General features: G+C 35.2%; 1 protein-coding gene across 1 annotated transcript in view; it reads right to left on the reverse strand.

The window, feature by feature from the left end:
• The window catches only part of LOC114480064 (ATP-binding cassette sub-family A member 1), a 243088-nt gene that overhangs the window by 175486 nt on the left and 45766 nt on the right, over positions 1–21836 (reverse strand). The window contains exons 10-14 of the mRNA XM_028473858.1: positions 21579–21718; positions 20981–21097; positions 15468–15665; positions 9951–10156; positions 8608–8799 (exon numbers count right to left, since the gene is read on the reverse strand). Coding sequence (XP_028329659.1) covers positions 8608–8799; positions 9951–10156; positions 15468–15665; positions 20981–21097; positions 21579–21718 — 853 coding nt within the window. The remainder of the gene's footprint in view (positions 1–8607; positions 8800–9950; positions 10157–15467; positions 15666–20980; positions 21098–21578; positions 21719–21836) is intronic.

A 21836-nucleotide genomic window follows, 5' to 3' on the forward strand; every position in this document is an offset into this window, starting at 1 on the left:
ATGTATCTCACACGTGACCCCAGCAACTCTGGCGAAGAGATTATATTCAAAAATCAATGTAAATGACACAACTTTAAGCGACCTCCTTTCAAGTGATGCAAATCACGCAATTCCAGCGACTCAATCACGCGATCTGATTCACTGAAAGCCGCTCAGAGTTGAAAATTTGAACTTTTCAAGGAACTTCGACTAACGCTGTGTCGCGACCATGTCATTACCCCGGTCGTCACGTTACTAGTCCCTGACGAAGCGAGCAACAAGCGCGACCATGTTCAAGCAACTCATCACGGGCAGTTTAAGCAACTGTAGTCACTGAAGTTGCGCTCCATGTCAACGCATCTTAAGGGTTCTCTTAGGTGAATAACTAAACTTTTTCTTAGAAGTGGCTTCCAGTAACCAGTGGTGTGGCCAGTGGGAGGAATCCTCAGTGCATGAAAAGTTTACTTTCACGCATTAATTGAGATGAATTAATTACAGGAAACATGAACGCACTTAAAAAGTAATCGCGTTAATTGCTTCTTTTTTTTTTTTGCGCTGCAAATCGCTCAGAACCTTTTTCATTGCACGCGTTCCCGGTATACCCATAAATACTGATGCACCGGCAACAATGGTAGAAGCTGAGGAGTCTGACTAGTTAATTTTTGTTAAAAAAACACACTGGATGGATAACTAATGCCCAGTTGTGTGCAAATTGTGCAAGAAAGAGTTTGTGGATCACCGGAGGTCTTCAAGTCTCCCACCTCAATGCTAAATATGTAGCAGCTAGCACCTCAATGCTAACTACGTGGCAGCTAACAACTCAATGCTAACTATGTAGCAGCTAGCACCTCAATGCTAACTATATAGCAGCTAACATCTCAATGCTAACTATATAGCAGCTAGCATGGACAGCTGTCCTTTGGACGGTACTCCATAGTCTAGACCAAGTGGTTAGGACACACTGGACACGATGGCAGGGTTCAGAGCCAAAATGAATAAATCAATGAGTGACAAATAACAAAATGAGTAAATAAATGATTGTAGTGGACAGTTGGTGGTAGAGGATGGCTCCTACCACGAAAAGTGACTTAATTTTGTGTCATTTTTGATGTGCTAATTTACAGCATTGTGATTTATGAGTCTGTTTTATTTATTTTATATTATCTGAAGGAGAGAAAAAAACAACAAGTTCGGTGCTCATTAACTGTATTGCTCAGAAAATTGCTCCTACTGTTTATGATGTGCTAACTTATACTACACATGGACCTGATGTTTTATTTCATTTCTATTTTCTATTATTTGGAGATTGACGAAAGTACACATCAATATTTCCCCTGATGGTCTAAACTAATGGTGTCAGCATCCCTTTATAGTCTCACATACAGTGGAATGGAAATGTTTCAAGTCTGTTAAAAACAATAAATGACTTTATAAAGCCACTTTGTTATACATCATTCTTTCAATAATGTAATTTAAATGAAAATACCTCAAGTTGAGGACATTTCTTAGCAATTTTTGGGGGAGATTAAAATAGATATCAATTAGATGAACTTATCACAGAGCATGATTAATTAATCACACAACATTTTTAATCTGTTAACAGCACTATATGAAATATAATACAAAAAGTGAATATATATGTTTTCTAATAAAAGACTGCTTTCACATTTTGTTTTCAATTATTAATATGTTTAAAGAGTTTTCAATGGGAACAAAAGGAAACACAATCTGAACTCATTTGATGGTAATATATGTATAGTTGAGAAATTTGAATTTATTGATATTTCAAACCAAGCACAGCAGCCAAAGTGCAACGTATCAGGAATCAATGGGACACACAGGTTCATGTGTTTTTCTATGGATAGGGTTAGCTTCCCTCTAACAGGTCTGTTGACCTTTTCTCTTGTATCATATTGATTGTGTTTAGTCCATTAAATCTACTGAAAAGTAGATTTTCTCCCAACAGAATTGGCTTTTTACTTTCTATTACAGCTACAGTTTGCAGTGTACAGCAGTGTCTGAGTTAGTTAGAATTGCAAAACATGCAACTGAGCCTCAAACTGACTCTGAAAATGTCATAGAGGAGCAAAATGTATTAAAAAAAAAAAAAGAAGACACTTTTTTTTTATGTTTAAGTAGTAGCTACAGCAGATACAGCATTTACGAAAATGTCAACTCGCTGCACATTAATCTCTGTGATAGTAGCTTAAAAAATGAATTACTGAGGAGTTTGATTCTTTATTCTATCAGCAATAAATATATAACTCTTCACCTTCCAATATCCTGAGAGCAGAAAGAAAAATAAGTCAGAAAGCTAAAAGTAGAATTGTATTAGATTTGTGCTTTGTATGCAAGTAAAATGTGTGGTTGCTGTAAATAGAAATCACCAATGGCTAATTTGTGCCTCTCTTTCAGGTTCTAATATTCAATTATGGTTCATTTGGTAACTATTCTAAACATTGGGATATTTTGCTAAAGTTAACATACTAATGGTTATACTTTTTTTTGCTTGTATTTTAGCGTTTATTAATTTTTATGGTGAATATCCTACAATAGAGGTTGAATTTTATACAATTTGGCAAGGCTCAATAGTAGCTTGGTTTTAATTATTTTCAGTAGGATTTATTATTATCGAAGGCTACTGTCTGTACACACAGTCAGTGGCGACAATCAGTTATTCTATTATACATATTCAGACTTTTTCAGGATTTTTTTTTTATCTCTCATCATGTTTCAACTGTTAACTGCCAGTCTTCGTCAGAGGGGTTCGGTTGATCGCCTTTGAAGTTTCACTTTGAAGTTTCATTTTGAAGTTTCACTTTGAAGTTTCATTTTGAAGTTTCACTTTGAAGTTTCACTTTGAAGTTTCACTTTGAAGTTTCACTTTGAAGTTTCATCTAATAGTTCCAGCGACATTCATTTGGTTTTCTTTTTTTAATAGTTTCACAGTTAGGTTGAGGTTTTGTTTATTCACACAAGGTTTTTCAGGAAACATGTCAGGAAACAAAAAAATTCCTGGAAAACCTTATCTGAATAAAAAAAACCTCAACTTAACATACTATACAAAAAAGAAGACCAAATGAGTTTCGCTGGAACTATATCACATATTAATTTACTCCACGTGTCAAACTTAAGGCCCGGGGGCCAAATCCAGCCCTTTAGAGCAGTGTTTCTTAAATGGGTATGTGTACCCTAGTGGTATGCGATGACACTACAGGGGGTACTTGAGAGAGAGTGGAATACTACCAAAAAATGGGGATTTTAAAATGTGTATTTTTGGTTAAAAATACACATTTGGTGTAATAAATATATTCAAGAGGAATACTGTTTCATTCATTCATACCTATTTACAAAGTTAAATTATATATGTGTGTTAACACTCATTCATTCCATCATTATGATTTATGGCTGTTGTTTTTTGTTTTTTTATAGTATTCTGAGCCAAATTCTGTCGCTGGACAATGGGGGTACTTCGATTCAGAAACAAAAAAACAGGGGTACTTGAGCCCAACAAGTTTGAGAACCACGTCTTTAGAGGATCAAATTCAGCCCACATGATAAAGTCAAAATGACAGAAAACATGAATTATTGTGTAAAAATACCAAGTAATTCAGTTGTAGATATCTCAGCCTTTCTTAACACATGAATTAAATTATCCCACTATCGCACGTCATTTTTAATCACAAATTGTTGAAAAAAAATGCATCTTTTCCAAAAATTATTCTAAAGATTCTTAAAGATTATATATTGTCTGTAACTGCCATTACTTAATAAGATAAATAAGTGAGAGTAAAATCACACAAAAGAAGATGTGCTGGAATATATATATATATATATATATATATATAGAGAGAGAGAGAGAGGGCAGGGCAGAATAATGTTTTCCCACCTAAAATTTGTGGCCCCACAAACAGAGATCAAACAGGTCTGTATTTAGCCCTTGTACTAAAATGTGTTTGATGCCCCAATGGCTCAGATTAACATAATACACATGTTTAAAGAAAAAAGAAGAAAAAAAAAAAAATTAAACTTGAAACTTCCACACAGAAAACAACACCCACTTCCCGACTGTTTAAAATCCTTCTTCAGCTGTTGTACGTCATTACATTCGAAAAAGAAAACAAATCTTTAATTTTTGTTATGATCATTGAAATTCTGCAGGATGCTGCAAAAATACCAAAGCCTGATAATAAAAGGCAGAGTTCAACACGCTCTGGCCCTACAGGGAGTCTGGTGGTTTTATCCAGCACCATCAATGCCAGCCTGTGTATATGAGCTAGAATGGGGTGGGGGGTGGGTGGGGGGGGGGGGGGGGGGGCGGAAATAGTTTGATTATCATAGGTTCAAAATGCCAACAGAGTCAGCCGTGGCTGTTGGAGCTCAAATTGCCGATAGCTGGTCTCGCGCATTAGTGCCAAAAGCTTTGAGGAGGAAATGAAGAACAAGGAGAGGAAATTATTTGAAGAGCAGGAACCAGTGATGACTGCCGGGGTTAGGCCAGATAAACAGGGGCCTGTTAGTATTCTGTCAAGACTGAAAGAACATAAATAAAGCATAAAAGAGCAAATCAGAAAGTACATGTTGCATGCTTTATTGAGTGGGTGGAAAAAACTTTTGCAATCTTTTTTTCTTTTTCTTTTTTGTGTTTTTTGTGCACCGTTTATCCATTACATGTGCATTTACTGTATCTTTATCTACACCTTCAGATTCACACATGCAAATATATTTAATAAAATTTATTTTATTTTTATTTTTTTGGGGGGGGACGGGGCAGACCACTCAGTCATCTCTTTGTCCTCATGCCTGACAACTCACAGCTCAAAATGGAAATAATGACGGCCAAAGTTCGGCCCTGCCATGCTCCGCTGTGTTCCAGCACATCTTCCTTTGTGTGATTTTACTCTCAATTATTTATCACTATAAAAAGCAGTTTTCACGCGTTAATAATTGATAGAAATGCCCGAATGTCTCAGCAGGCAAAGGAGTAAATGCCTGAGCGACTACTGTGCTTTACGGCTTCTATTTATCTCCTGCAATTATTCATCCTTTGTTTTTAGGGGCGATGGGCACTGAAGCAACAAGGCTGGCGTGAGCGAATTATCTGCACCGTGACTGTTTAATTTCAGATCATTATCACTTCAATGACTTGTAAATGATTACCGAAAGGAAATTGTGGCTCTAAATATGAGCTTTTGTTAGCAATTACAGGATTTGGACGGTGAGATGGTGAAAATAATGGTATATAATAATAAAAAAAAACGCACAGGCAGATACTTGGAGCTACTGAGGGGGAGAGTTTTAGTTTTATTGAACTTTTTATCTGAAATGGCAGCACTTGGATAAATATCTCCTCTGTGTCCACCATTCACTCTCTAATTAGTTCATCTACTGGTGCCACATGGACTGCTGCAAGAAAAATGTTAAGATAGAGTCTGAACCCATCTGGTTGTCTGCTTAATCCACAACCACCTACAGCTCTCGAGCATCATGTGGCTCTTTGGCTTTTCTGCCAAGGCACATATTAGTAAAAGAAAATAACGTTATCCTAGAGTAGACCAAGAAAAACTTTCAATAAGTGTCTTCAGTGACGTTTTGAATTTGTGCAAAAAGACACCGAACATTATCTGGCCGTGTGAGGAAACCAGTCATCAGGTAAAATGGACGCCACTTTGACCAAAACACCAATGACGCTCCAACCTGCTCTTCATGTTTTAATGCTAAACCACCCACAGAGTAACGGATGATCCCACATTTTATGTATGGGGCGCCAATTGTAAAGTTGTCCATGCTAAAATAAAAAGCAACTTTTTGCAACATCGAGCAACAAACCACGTCTTAAAAAATCTAAGTGAATTATTTTATACCAGATTTACACCAATATTTGTGAAATGTGTGATAATGACTTTTCTTGTAAAAATATAATGTCAATGTTAAATGTTAAATGTTAAATCTAAATCTTAATTCTAAATGTTAAATCTAAATCTAAATTATAAATGTTAAATCTAAATCTAAATTATAAATGTTAAATCTAAATCTAAATGTTAAATTTAATACTACATTTAAATCTAAATGCTACATTTAAATCTAAATCTAAATGCTACATTTAAATCTAAATCTAAATGCTACATTTAAATCTAAATCTAAATGTTAAATTTAAATGTTAAATGTGAATTTTAAATGTTAAAAGCAAATGTTAAATGTTATATCTAAATATTAAATCTGAATGCTAAAGGTTAAATCTAAATGTTAAATCTAAATGTTAAATTTAAATCTTAAATATTATATCTATATATTAAATCTAAATGATACATTTAAATGTTAATTGTAAATCTTAAATGTTGAATCTAAATCTAAATGCTAAACGCTGCTGTTTATTTTAGCATGCACAACTTTACAATCGGGCCCCATATTCATGTAATCTACACTACTGTACATGATCAAAGGTGGTAGAGATCCAGAGGTGAGACGATACACTGAGTTAACGATACAATAGATGGTAATGGGCTCGTGATAACAATACGCCTTAGCACGAGCATTATTCTTAGAAGTAGCACCCCCAGGAATATGGTAGGTGTAGTGCAGCTTTGTTCAATCTTCAAGCAATGATGAAAAATGTATATAGGCTTAAATGTGTACTCAAATATTTGTTGGCATTTTTGTTAAAACAAAGAAAAACATGTGAATTTATGAGTCCAAATTCTATTTTCATGATCCGGTCGCGCTATGATAATCCCAAACTCCCACGTTACAATGACCTCATAGGAAATTCAAAGCTGTCCTGCACACATTTTATGTTAAAATTACACTTCTAATCACTGGAACGGCATATTCCCATCAGGATTGTGACGAGTGAAATGGGGGCTATTGTGTTGTTGGACTGAAATCTCTCTGGTAATTATCTGTTCTCTTGATGGCATCGCTGGGTTTTTCTTTTATTAATGATGATCATAATATTGGGTTGGATGGGAGACATTTCAGAGGCACTGAGGAAATGTTGGCTAAAGAAGATTCAGTGTGATACCACGTCATGTTTGTCCCAGAGTGAGACATCCAACAGGGTAGAAATGAATACATAGCAAAGGCAGATGGGGGGCACATTGCTTATTTTGCTAAGAGGGAGAACAAGGAGAAAAAAAGTCAAAGTGGTTCCATGAATAATTCAGTTTACCAACTGTTCAAATTCAGGAAGTTCATGTGGTTTGACTGAAATCAATAATTTCCACTCAGTGTGTCCTATTTTTTCCAGTCTTCCTTTCTACATTTCAGGCTAATCTTAAAAGATTGTCAAACGTTTTTATGAACAAGGTCTCATGTAATGATGTATGGAAGTGTACTGCATTCAGAATAAAAAAAATCTTTCTGAATAATGTATTTTTTTTCTTTGTTTTGTGTGGCAATTTTGTTCAGTTTTTTTGGACAATTTTTTTTTTTTTCTCTTCTGTTTTTCAGAGTAATTTTTTTCTGTTTTTTTCAGAGTATTTTTTCCAGTTTTTCAGATCAATTTTTTTCTGGTTTTTAAGAGGATTTTTTTCCAGTTTCTCAGAGCAGTTTCTTTTTTTGGTTATTCTGACTGTTTTTCTGTTTTTCCAAGTAATTTTTTTCTGTTTTTCATGAGTACTTTTTTCCTGTTTTTTTTTTTTTTTTCCAGATATAATTTTTTGTGTTTAGTGTTTTTTTCTGGTTTTTCAGAGTAATTTCTTTTTTTGGTTTTTCTGACATTATTTTTTCTGTTTTTCAGAGTAATTTTTTCTTGTTTTTTTTTTTTTTTTTTCCAGAGTTATTTTTTCTATTTTTTTTCAGAGCAAATGTTTTTTTTTTTTTTTTTTTTCAGATATAATTTTTTTCTGTTTTTTTTTTTTTTTCAGAGTGTTTTTTTCTGGTTTTTCAGAGCAATTTCTTTTTTTGTTTTTTTCTGACATTATTTTTCTGTTTTTCAGAGTATTTTTTTCCCGTTTTTTCAGAGCAAATGTTTTTTTTTTTTGGTTTTTCTGACTATTTTTTAGTTTTGCTTTGTTTTTTGTACTAATTTCCTTTAATTTTTTCCCTGAATTATCAAAATACTTGAAAATCCCTGGAGAACATCCATCCTATGGCGACTCCTTGCTGCACACCGTGCATATGCAGTTTTTTTTTAGCACTTCTCCTGATCGTCTCTTGGGTGACCACGTAGCTGCAGCCTGAATGCACTTCAAATACTAATATTTTATATTCATGGTACATGCCATATCTGTTCAACTGATGCTTAACAACTGCAAAGTCCTCAGTTGCCTACGTAAAGTCAATGGCTTAAAGATAGAATAATCGGCCAGTGTCTTCAATTAAGACGAAAGAACATTTTAATCATATTAAACAAGCCAGCCATGTTTGCTCCTAATGAAGAAATACATGCATCTGTTGTTTTAAATGTGCTCTAAGCTCAGAAAGTTAGTCCAAAAAACAGGGGGAGAAAATAGAAGAATTGACTCCAAAAAACATGAAAAAATAGCCCAAGAAACCAAAAAAAACAAAAACAAAATCACAAAAATGAATGCAATACGCTTCCGTAATAACGCTTTCATCTACAGTATAAAAGAAAACAAAAAAAAAAACACCTTTCATTATCATTTCAAACAGCGTATGTAAACTCACACGTCGTCGACGTAGCAGGGATAGGGCATCTGCTGGGCGAACACGCCCAGAGGCTGGCTGGTGGTGGTGTTGGTGGTGTTGGTCTGCACGCGGACGATCCCGTGGTCGATCATGTCCTGCAGGTAGGCGAACCCTCCCCAGATGTAGCGCAGGTCATTAAAAGAGTGGTCTTTGGCACCAGGTGACCACGACCTTTACAGATGACAGGAAGTGACACGCAGAAAAGGGCGAGAATGATCAGAAACACCATCAGAGTGTCATTAAGGTGTTAGTGAAACAAATGAGCTGCCATGGTGAGGAGAAACAATGAGGAGGAGGAGGATTTACTACGAGCTGACAGGAAGTCAATTCCAATACATGTCGTGTGTCATTTCAGCACAACTATGATGCAAACACACCTGAGCCTGATGTTGGAATTAGATCATCTTAAACCAGTTTAAAGCTGTCAAATTAGACATAAAATTAAATTAAAAAAATACCCAAAACATTTAATTATACACTTTCATAATATAGTGTATTATTTAAACATTACCTAGATACATGTTTATCAATCATATAGATTGGGATGGTTATTTTATTTATTTGTGTTGTTTTTATGAAGGCTAACTAATGAAATGTGTATGATTTCTCACAATATCACTGTGTTAACATAATTGTATTAATATTTTGAATTTTAAGTTCTACTTTTCTACAATGGCTGTAAAATGTAGGATTAGTTAAAAAAAAAAAAAAGATCAATATCAGTAATTGTTTTTAAATTATCACCATTAAAAGCAATATTAGAGTAAAAAACAAAGGGTTTGTTGTTGAATAAATATATATATATATATATATATATATATATATATATATTGTCATTGTTGTTTGTCATGTTTTTTTGTCTTATTGTATGTGTTTTCAGAGTTTTATTGTGTATTTTTGTTATCAATTTGTGTTCTTGCAGTCATTTTTGATTTTCTTTTTTCAATGTGTGCATTTTGAGTTTTTTTTTTTACTATTTTTGTTCTATTGTGTATTCTGTCATGTCATGTGTTTGTGGAGTCATTTTTTTTTTATTTTCATCTTCTGTATTTTTCTCTCTATTTTTTTTTACTATTTTAGTTATCCATTTGTGTATTTTCATATCAGTTTCTTCATTTTTGGAGCGTTTTTATGTATTTTTGTTGTCCTTTTGAATATTTCTCTGTCATGTTGTGTGCTTTTGCAGTAATTTTGTGACATGGAGAAAATCCGTACGTTACTTTACTGTGTGTATTTGGTACATGGACAATATGCCTAGCTTGAAGATAAAAAAGTATATAAAAAGTAGTAGTTGGTACGTTTCTGCTGCAAACTGTACATACCGTTCTTTAATCTTGTTGGTGCGCTCCACGTCCTCCACGTCCATGCGGATTTTGTATTTGACGTAAGGAGGAGGACGGCTGGAGTTGACTTGGAGGTTTTCAAAGACAACGCCGGCCCAGAATGTCTCGGTTTTCAGCAGCTCCATGGCTCTGCTCACCAGCTGGGCTTCAGTGGGGGTCGCCTCGAACTTATTCAGATCCAAACACTGTCAGCAAACACAGGTAATATTAACTAATCAATCATCTTTCAGGGATAAACAATTCTCCTATTTGCAATATTAAACTATTTAAACAGAAGTCGGCAAGACAAAAAGCTCAGAGCACCGTCCGTCCAGGGGGCGCCACACGTGGAGGAAGAAAAATATACATCTGATCTCATAGTATTATTATAGTACAGGTTATTAGTACCGTTTGGTAATATGAAGGTGACACTGATTGGACTGTACCTGCACCCTGGGGGGATGAAACATTTCTTTGCATGACCATAAAATTTACCACAACAGGCATCTGTTCAAAACAGAAATTTTAATGTAGTTGTTTCATGTAATTATGCTAATTTACTGTGTTAATACTGTTTCTATATATTATCTTGTGTGTGCCTCGTTCCTTTTGCTGACATCATTTATTTAATATCACTTGTTCAGACTATTCTTTTTATTTATGATATTTATATATTTAATTAATGTGTAGTGTTATTGAATTGTGGAATTTACTGTTATATGCATCACCTGAAATCTTGCCTGGGACGTCAAATTGCTTAGGATGTCAAGGCTGTGAACTAAGCAGATATCAGATATTATATAATTAGTGATCATGTGAGTTTAGAATTAGCCAGAATGTTTTTAAAAAGCGGGCCGACCTATTTTGAGTTATTTTCGTTTCCTGCCCACACATCTGGAAGTAAAGCCATTCCTATAATTAAAAATAAATAACCTGGATTTTGCTTTAAATTGAGAAACACATTCAAACATCCTTTTTAATAAGCACGACTGCTGCAGCTGCTGCTGACTTATGATCAGAACTGAACTCTATAATCTACCGTAAAATACATTAAATAAATACTTTAAATATCAGATGTAACAAATATTTTCTAAAACAGTTGTGCACTGCCACCAGCAATTTGTTTAGAGTCACTAAATTATATTGTTTTTATATATTAAAAAAAAAAAAATGGTTATTGACCAAATTGTATTTATTTTTTGCTAAAAAATACTTAAGATTTCATTATTTTTATTCCTTTATGTTAATTTCTCCCATACGCGTAAATATATTTCCTGTTTGTCTGTTGAAATATTGTTGCTACGTAAACCAACTCTATCCTATATAATGATAATTTAACACAAATAAAAGCTACAATGGTAAAAGTTTAAGGGTTAAAGTTCCTGTTCAATAAATCTCATGCCTGCACATGTATAAATTAGTGCACGGCTATTGTACACACAGTAATTCCATCATTTTCAGATCACTATAATGCGCAGGGGGAAAAAATCCATTAATGCAACTGTAAATTTGCAAACTGCAAATATTTACGTGTAGATGCACGTGTATTGATAGTGTTCTTATCCCATACAACACACATGGGCAACTTTTATCACAGCAGGGGCCACAATAAATGTGATTGTCTAATCAATATTAATGCAAGTATTAGGAATAATGACTGATCTGCGCATTAATACAACATTGTTGTGTGTTTTGTCTCACTTTGTGTGTTTATTTTGTAACTTTGTTTATTTCTATTGTTTTTTTGAAGTTTCGTTTGTGTTGTTTTTGTGTATTATGAGTCCGTTAGTGTATTTTTCTGTACTTTCGTTTGTATTTTAGTCTCTTTTTATGCATTTTTTTTGTTGTTTTTGTATGTTTTTGGACTAATTTTTGAAATTTGACCGAGGGCAACATGTGGCCCCCGGGCCGGCAGTTACTTATATCTGCCATGCCAGTTTAAAAATGATTCTTAACTGTTATTTTCATGCATTAAACCATTCTAATGGGTATTGATACCTGACACTTCAGTTTGAAATTTGGAGTTGAAGTGCAACAGTTGGCCTACTTTTCAATGCCTTAATAAAATGTTTAATTATTTGTGAACACTTTCTATTAGTGACCAGTAAAAGGATTTATCTTTAAATGTCTCTATATAGGTATAGCTTCATCTAGGGGGAGGATTTGTTCAAATTGGTTTCAAACCCCATTTGCTTTGAACAACTGGAAAAAAAACGACCCATGCTGTTTATATAACATTTCCAATTGCTTCAATATGTTTTCCAGCCACTAACTGAATTAAGTTATTAAACTGTGCAACATAAAGCATGAGAAATGAGAAGCAGCCTCTCACTCTAATTTGTATCCATGCTTTTAAAGAGATGCAAGTGGTCGCTGGTGTTTCTGCTGAGAAGCCATGCTGATGATAAAATGCCCACAAATCTTAAAGCTTTGAACATTAATGATATATTTTCACTTCATGAATAATATTTTCGGGGAACGGATATGTGCGATGGGGGGGGGGGGGGGGGATTATTAAGGCGTTATAAATCTCAATCTTATTGAAGAATATCAAACGTGGCATTTAACTAAGAGTTGTACAAACACAAGGTGGGAAGGTCACATGTGATGGAACTGGGACATGATTTACAGCAAAAACAGTCAAGTGAAAGGTCATTTTCAATAAAGATATAAAACTAATAGTTTGCATAAAAATAATAATATAGAAAGGGTTTATATGTGCAAACCTGCATGATTATTAGTGGTGTGCATTGCCATTTATATGATGATACGATACGATATATTCCGACACTGAACAATACGATATACATATATATATAATATACACAGTATATAGTCATGTCAAAAATTACAAATTTCACTTTTACAAGTACAAAAATGGCATGAAATACAATTTATTTCATTTTTTAGTAAATGGTAAATAACTTTAATTCAAGTACAAATATAAAAAAAACAAGTGGTATGTTTATAAAACTGTCAAATTACATTATTTTTTTTTTTTTTTAAAGTTGAACTTTTGCTTCTACAACAGTTTCTTATTCTTTAGAAAAAGAAAAAAAAAACAGTAACCACATACATCTATAAAAGTAAAATCAACTTCCAAGCTAAAATACATTGAGGAGTGATTTAACAAGGTCTGATTGGGGCCAATTTTGATGGAGAAAACAATTTGGGACAAATCAAGAATAAAGTCAAAATGTCAAGAATAAAGTTGAAATATAATGTTGAAATTAAAGTGGAAGGTTTGCTAATGAAATCAAAGACTTTTTGTCCTCTGATAAGCTCTGATGTGGTTCACCAACACTTGTGACCTGGACGTTTACGTGCTATGCATATGTTAGCGCAATGAAATGGTTTCTTTTTCGTTAAAAAACATGATTAAAAAATTTGACGATAATTGTGGGTGGAATATTATGATATATCGCCCGATAATTATTTTTTCTTACACTCTTAATTGATCGACGGACATTGTGAAACAACACAAAAGGAAATGACCAGACAACAATCAAATGCATCACATCATAGTCGACCAATCAGATTAAACGTGATGCACGTCGCCAAAAACAGCACTGCATGCTGGTTATTTTCTCAGTTTTAGAGTTATTAAATGTAGCTATTCTCAGAGCCTGAGACTGTATTTTTTAAATTGAATGTATTGGTGTCATTTTATTTTAATTTTTTAATTGTACATTTTAAGTTGCAAGATGAGATGTTTACTGTATGGCCAGATTTATGTAACTAGTAACATTTTACTGAGTACTATTTCATTGACCTACTTTTTACTTGTACTTGATTATTTTATCTAAAACTTACTCGTATTTGAGTACAATTTTAAGAAAGTTAAAGTATTTCTACTTGAGTTGGAAACATCAGTACTCAAGATTAAATATCACAAATACTAATATTTCACACGTACAACTATTTAATTAACCTTGATTAAAAAAAAAACAAAAAACTATAAGAATAAAATGTGATTTTTAGTCAACAAGTAGAGAGGTAGAAAGTTCAACAAGTTTTTAAATGTTTGTTTTGTGTTTTTAGCCTAAATCCTATTCACTTTATAAATGACACATAATAATCAGGACATAATGACATCACTAATCCTAATATTAACGATAATCTGTGCTATAAAGCATTTAGGAGGGAAACTACCAGACTACTGTAAAGTCTGTTTAAGTGTGATAAACCAAGGTGGCGTACCTGCCATGTTGACGCAAATGTGCGTGTGTGTGTGTGTGTGTGTGTGTGTGTGTGATTAGTGAATGTGTTTGATGATGCACCGTAGAGAGCGAGTGAGGCTTAACTCCGAACTGCGCCACAATCGATACTTCAATGCGGACTGTGTGTGTTCATACGTGGAGACGCGTCTCTGTTTAATGTCATTTCAGGTTTGTAATTCCTGCTTCCTTCACAATGTGTTCCAGGGATTATAAAGGAAGGCAACGCTCAGGTAAATATTACTGTGTGACACAGTGTAAGGCAAGGGTATGAATATCTGATAAAGTCCATCCATTCCATCCATTCATATAAGCACAGAAGACATGAGCAACATGCTAATTGTAGAAACCTAACATCTATCCATGGTTGGGTTATTTGTGATGTGAGAAGGGCTGGGCAATATGGACCAAACCTTATTATTCAATATTTTTTTCTCTCAAAATGGGAATATACAATATAAATCTCATTTTAAATCAAATAAATTCCTATTAGAAAGACAATTAAGGGTTAAATTTGCTGAAGCAAAATGCCACTTGTGCATGTATCACTAACGTGAGCAACTAGTGGCCCCAAAATAACAGCAAAAAATACACAAAATTACTACAAAAACACAAACAGAGAAATACACAAAAAAACAACAAAAATACCTAAAAGAATAACAAAAATACGCACAAAAAAACCTTTAAAAAATGACAGACAGATACACAAAATGACACAAAAAGAGAAGAAATGCACAATGGGACAACAAAAATACACAAAACGACTCAGAAAGACATCCAAAATTACCAAAAAATACAAAAAAATGACTACAAAAACACAAATTAACAGAGAAATACACAAAAAACAACCAAAAATACATAAAAAAACAATAAAAACAGACACAAAAAACCTTGCAAACAAACTGAGAAATACACAGAAGAACAAAAATACATAAATAAATTTAGAAAAAAAACATAAAAAACAAAACAACAAAAATACCAAGGACAACAAAATACACAAAAGGAGTAGAAAAACACACAATGGAACAGGCACATTTATTAACAAATTGCTGCACAATATGTGCCACTTTTGGCTTTTTCTCCTATAAGGGACAGCACGTGTGAGTGAGTTTTGTAGTGTGGCTCGTTGAGGGGAAGATCTGTCTTTTTTTAATACAAAATAAGTTCTGGAAAAAAAAAAAAAAAAAAAAATATATATATATATATATATATATATCATAAGGTGATATTGTAATTTTCAATATTGGCAAAATAGCAAACTCGGTATATGTATAAGTAAGCTCTACATGAGATTACTTACACCAAGGAAGGTAGAGATGAGCTCCAGGATCTGGGTGGAAGCGTTATAAGCGTCCCTCCAGTCATACTCTGGCATTCCAGGTGGACGATCTTCTGGGGGTCCGTTGTAGAGAAAGTTGGCGAGTAGCTCAGCGGTCCATCCAGTGTTATTTAACCGCTGGTTGATGATCTCAGCAGACACAGGGTTGGCCAGTAAGGCCTGGTTTTCAGAAGCAAAAAAATAATATTTATCAGAATCCATGGTTGCAAAACTGTAGAAAGTAGTGATATAATTTATAATTAATATTGTTTGAAGACAAAAAGGACTTTTGAACCAAAGAGTTTAATATATTATAAAGTAAGGTGATTCAACTACATCTTCGCTGTTTGTTAGGGTGGAGCTTCTCAACCTTGGGGTCGCGAGACACTGAGAGGGGGTCACCAGAAGCCTCCAAGAAACTAAGAATTATTATTATTATTTTTTTTTTTAATACAATTTGAGCCCATTTTTGCTTATGTTTTTATCCTTTTTCAGCAACTACACCAAACTTTCCAAATTTTCACCTATTTCCTTTACTTTTTCTTGCCATTTTGCTCCTTTTGTTGCATTTTTGCTCCATTACGCTTTCAAGACCTTTTTAGCACTTATAAACCCTTTCCACCACTTTTCCAACCTAATGTCATGTTGACCCATTATTGTCACTTGGAACCTCTTTTTACTATATTTTATGCTTATTTTGACAATTTAACCACATTCACGATTTGCCATGCCCATTAATTGCCAGTTTAAACTAATTGTTCAAATATTGACACTTTAAACCCTTTTTTACCACTTTTTCTGTCTGTTTTTGGCCACTCTAATTTGCAACTTTTAACAAATTTCTGTGGTTTTTAAAATCTCATTTCACCACCTTTTCTGGTCACTTTTAATCTTTTTTTTTTATTTATTTATTTATTTATTTTTATTTCTGATTAAAACAAGGATTTACATCTTTAAGATGACTTTATAATATGGTGCAAATAATACAAAACTTCCTGGATAACAGTGGATAATAATCAGATGAATAACTAAATGTGGTTATCACAGATTCATAGAACAATGGACCATCATTTTGTTGACTTTAAGGATGGGTCACATATTTATGTTCCCTCAAATAAATGTCTGGTAACACACAGAATTCAACACATATTGAAACATTTAGTAGAAACATCAAGAAAAAAAGGTGTTTTACCCTAACCCTAAATCAAGCAATGAGTGCTTGAGAAAAGCAACAAAAACAGATATGTTTGACCAAAGTAATCGTAATCTTCCACTTACAATAAACACAAAGGCTATTGAGTGCGTGTCTTATTTGTCTAGAGAAATAAATAGCTCTGAGTCCCTTATAGAACTGCTACTGGATAATAAGGCAATTTAGTTTCCAGCCATGTGTTGCCCTCTATTTAGTATCAACAACCATCTTCCACCCTCCCACCCAGTATTTGCATAGTTGGCCATGGCAATGAAATTACTACGCAGTGTTAATATAATACTGTTCCTATAATGATAGGCTTTCTAAATAAACTAAAACTAAACCCTTGTAATTTGCCTGTCATGTTCACTGTGTAGAGCCGAGAAAGGAAATTAAAACTTGCATGTAGAATAATTCAATAGATTCACAGCTTAAGTAACGTTTGCGCATGTACATGTATGTCAGAGGCTGGTTTGTTACAGAAGTCACTGGTTTTTCACTGGCTCTTCAGAGCAAAAGTTCAGGTCTATTCTAGCCAGTGGGCTCAGTGGCATTTCAGTGTCAAAACTTCTGATCTCTTCCTGCTTAACTTAAGGACACAGTGTCAAATTAATTCCTCGAGATGCTGCTTTTGACCTTTGAAAAGACATGGTAATCTATTCTTGAAGCCATCGAAAAGACTGGATCAGTTCTTCTGTTTTTGAAAACTCTTCTACCATGACTTATATCTAGATAGAAAAGCCATACTTTTATTTGTATTCAGTAACATTTGATAGTGTTGTACTCAAGACCATGCTATCCAAGACCAAGAGTAGCCCAAGACCAGAACGCACCGAGACTAAGACAAGACCAAGACTTTTGGGAGTCGAGACTGAGACAAGATCAAGACCAAACCGACTGGTCTTGACGGAAAGTCCTACTAGTCTGAAACCGAGACAAGACCAGGTAAAAATGTCCTTAAAACCGGTCTTGAGACCAAGATTGGTCCCAAATTTTAGGATTTGGTCTAGAAATATTTTTATCGCCCATTTCTGTTCAAGGTTGCAGAGCTCGACTAACTGGCACTAGGCGAGGACAGGGCACCAGTACATCACAACACACTACCAGGAGCAAGTTAAAGGCCATTATACAACAGTCGGTTGCGACCATGTGATTTGATTGGACGGCAGACATTCCAAGAGTGCTGATCTAGAGCAACGACAGCACTGGGACATCTTACAAATCATATCACTCTGCTGTACAGCTGATCTGAATACTGTTAATTACCTTACACTGTCACTGTGTTCACACTGCAGGTCTTAATGCACAATTTGATTTTTTTAGGCCCGGCTACCGAACTCAAAACCCCATTGACTTTGTTGTTGTTGTGTACATTAGTTACACTACTCCTCTGTTATTCGTGAACGAATCGCGCTGAAATTTGGTAGATTTTGATTTGGGGCCCAGGGGAGCCCCAAGTGGCCCCAAAAGAAAAAAAAAAAAGAAAAAGTTGATTTCTCATTTATTTGTGAGTCAAATATTACGACGGTTGGTGGTACCGAATCATTGGCACATACCAATATCTGAATGGGCCCCATTACGCTGTATGTGCCACAGGGGCCCCATTTTTCAAATGACTACTCCTCTGTTCATGCTCGTTTTACTCAATGGAACCTAGTCATTTGACTGAATTCTCAGGAACATCGTACGTGGTATTCGGCGCGGAGACGTTCCGCGAGCCCGGCTGTAGTTCATCCGGAAATGTTTTTGTGTGTGTGGTTGTTTGGAGTATGAACGGAATGCGACCCTGAATTGATGCGCATGTGCAGAAGAGGTCCTAAGCTGACCCATGACCCCACGGTGTTTATGGAAGTAAATACGGAGGCGTCCAGTGTAGGGCTGTGTCGTGCTGAGAAATTTTCTTTCCAACAGCACTTCATAACTTTAAGGAGACAGGAAAAAAAAAAAGAGAGCTCGGTTTATTGCTCTAGCCGTTTGCTGTGATGGCTGTTACATCTGTACAGCGGACTGTTTGGGTGTCAACAGTGGTGGGATAAGGAGGTCAGCGGCTTCTACAATGCAGAGTTCATTCAAATGAGAATGGTGCTGTTCAGAGTGTCTTTAACAGATCGGATACAGGTCGCATATGGGCAGAAAGATCAGATTTAGGTCACATTTGCCTGCAGTGTGAACGTAACGTGTGTTAACTAATAACATGTGCTTCTAGAACTGTTCTATAAAAGCAATATGACACTCGAGGTCGTGCTATTGTGTGAAATATTAGCACTGGTGTCATTATTGACGACCGAATCACACCAGTGCTGATATTTTATCACAACAGCAGTCCCTCTTATTGCTTAAATGAACTGAACCTACATGATTTTGGCTGATGGGAGGACACCACGGATTTCATCAAACTCACACAGGAAGCATCCTACACGCACCTCTACCTCGTCTTTATAATCCCACAAGGACTGGGTCAAATGTTCATTTCTAAAGGGTACTTCATACATGACATGCTTTTCATTTTACCTGTTAAACAGATGGATTATGAAAGGTTTTTCTTTTCTTCAAAAATGAGATTTTTGATGGAGCAGCCGTTAGACAATGAGTGCAAGACCAAGCACACCCCGCCACAGTTAGTACAAACGTTTCTAAAAACAAACAAGGTTGAAGTGTAACTTTGAATCTATAAAGTCATGGATAGTTATGGAAATATTTGGTGGTGGAGAAGCCAAAAGAGGCAATATTTCTCTTATTATCTTTGACCTAAATAATCTTTTCTCTTAAAAGCAGATGTGCTGAATATGGTAATTGGCTCATCCATGTAAAACGCATCTCTGACCCTGAAGGACCTTGAAATTTGACAAACCTCTAGAGCCGCCAGCTTTGTAGCAGGAGGTGGAGAGGAAAGGGCCCGGCTGGGAGAAAATGAAGACAAAGGAGGATTGCTGGTCCATTTGTGTAAAGGTTAGGGCTAGGGTAATGAATACCCGAGCTATATGGAGCTCCCAATGTCTGCTTCCCTGCAGCTGCCTATAAGCTCATTTGGAGTGACACTAGAGTAATGTCAGTGTCAAGGAAATACGGAGGAAGAGCGAGCAGGAGAGAGACTAAAAGGGAAAGAAACGAGGGGGGGAAATAGTGGTGAAGAGTCCATGTCCTTTACTTCTACAGATAATCCTTTCAGCCAGGATGAAAATTATCCTGCACTTATCCATAATTACTTTCCTCCCTCAGTTTCCATATCTAACAGTCTGCCGCCACATTATGTACACAGTGTGTATATTCTCACCTGCAGCATATGTCATTCATTTCATTTTCACACTAAAAAGAGTCTTAACAGGCCTACGTGTTGAGGACTGGAAGCAGCATGCGAAAATGCAATCCTGGATTTAAATCCTGCTAAGTGTAGCATAGCTGTGAAAATGTCTGAATCCACAGAAATGAATATACTGTACTAATCAAAAGATACAGGAAGTAGGATTTAAATGTTGTCTCAATGCACTTTTACCATCACATATGATTAATAGAAAATGTATTACGATTAACTATTACTATAAACTCTTTATCGATGCTGCTTCATCCACACAACATAGGCTAAAAATGTTTCAGTGCACAAAACTGACTTTTTTGGGGACAATTTTGGTACTATATGGTACTTTATATAATTAATGAAACTGAAGCTGATAATCTTTTCTCAGAAGCAGCATTTGCAGCGCTGGAAGGTTTTACTGCCTATTAGACAGCTATGCCCTCCCTCTCATTGGAAAAACAAAGTCATATTTGCAGTTAAACAACATCATTTACAATACCATAGTACTATACAAAACACTGTAACAAAAATTATTATTTTGGTTTTTTTCTTGGAGCCCAAAACTGTTGGTTTCTAGTTTCCTGTTGGCATAAGAGTTAATCAACGAAGTTAAACTTTATAGATGTTTAAATGTCGTGTAAATCCCTCATCAAAACTCACCTTTTCAAATTTAATATTTTTATGTATTTTCTGAATTCATCTTTTTTGGTTTTAGTTTATTTTTCGATTTGTGTGTAATTGTGAACTTATGAACAAAATTATTTTAAATTATTATTATTATTATTATTATTATTATTATTATTATTATTATAAAATATTATTATAGATACCAAAAAGTACATGTCTCAAAACACCAACCTATGGTACAGAGCAGATATTGCATAATACAAATGTAGATTTGGTGTTCTCTGCACATTTGGAAATCAACATTTGATTTTTTTTTTTTTTTTTTTTTAAAGCTCTAAAAATATGAATGTAATTATGAAATGGTGGTAAATGTCGTCTCACCCGCATTGCATTGACTTGAGGGCTGTTCTGCAGGAAATCGAAGAGGCGTGGTCCCAGTTCATCCCAAGAATCAGCGAGCTCTTTTAACATGGCCAGGGCATTGAATGTGACGTTTGCCTAAAACCAACAAACACAACTGTGACATGCACTGTGATACGCACACTCCCTCTGTGTCCCCTGACTAAAAGTGCACGGAATGAAGCTTAATTGTTGTAAAATATCACTGAGCTGCACTTTTAGCCATTCCCCAAAGGAACTCGCTGTTGCACTAGACCTTGCCGCTATGCACACACACACACTGAACAGCAATGAAGGTAAATGGGGTTATTTACCCCTGAACACTGACTAGTAAACAATCCGACTGTGCAGCGTGAAGAGTGCTTCTGTTCAACAAGTTTCACTTGAAATCTTTTCTCACTCTCAAAGCCAATTCTTCCATTGTCCTTTCTTTCTGTGAGATTCAGTTTTGTCGGTGGTTTTATTTGAAAAAAAAAAAAAAAAAAAAAAACTGTGATGGAGGCGCCAAACACTTTTAAAGTGATTGAACGTCTGTGTCCATGTACCAGTAAGTGAATTACGGCTTTCCGTCAAAACCTACTTCTTTCACCAGCAGACGAGCAGCAGGGGTATCAGGTGTGTAGAGGACTTTCCCCTGCAGTAATGGCTTGAAGGTGCTCCAAAAGTAGCGCAGGCCAGGTGTGCCCTGTAGGACGTCAACGAGATCCTGACAAAAATCATCTGGTGGGAAAACGAGGGAAGGAGAGAAGACAGGGAAAGTCAAGTTAAGGCGAGGCCAAGGACATGAATCAGAATTTACCACCACAGTGTGGATTCGACAGGCATTCTCTTCAGAAGT

The sequence above is a fragment of the Gouania willdenowi genome, chromosome 18 (assembly GCF_900634775.1).
Source record: "Gouania willdenowi chromosome 18, fGouWil2.1, whole genome shotgun sequence".
Taxonomy (NCBI): Eukaryota; Metazoa; Chordata; class Actinopteri; order Blenniiformes; family Gobiesocidae; genus Gouania; species Gouania willdenowi.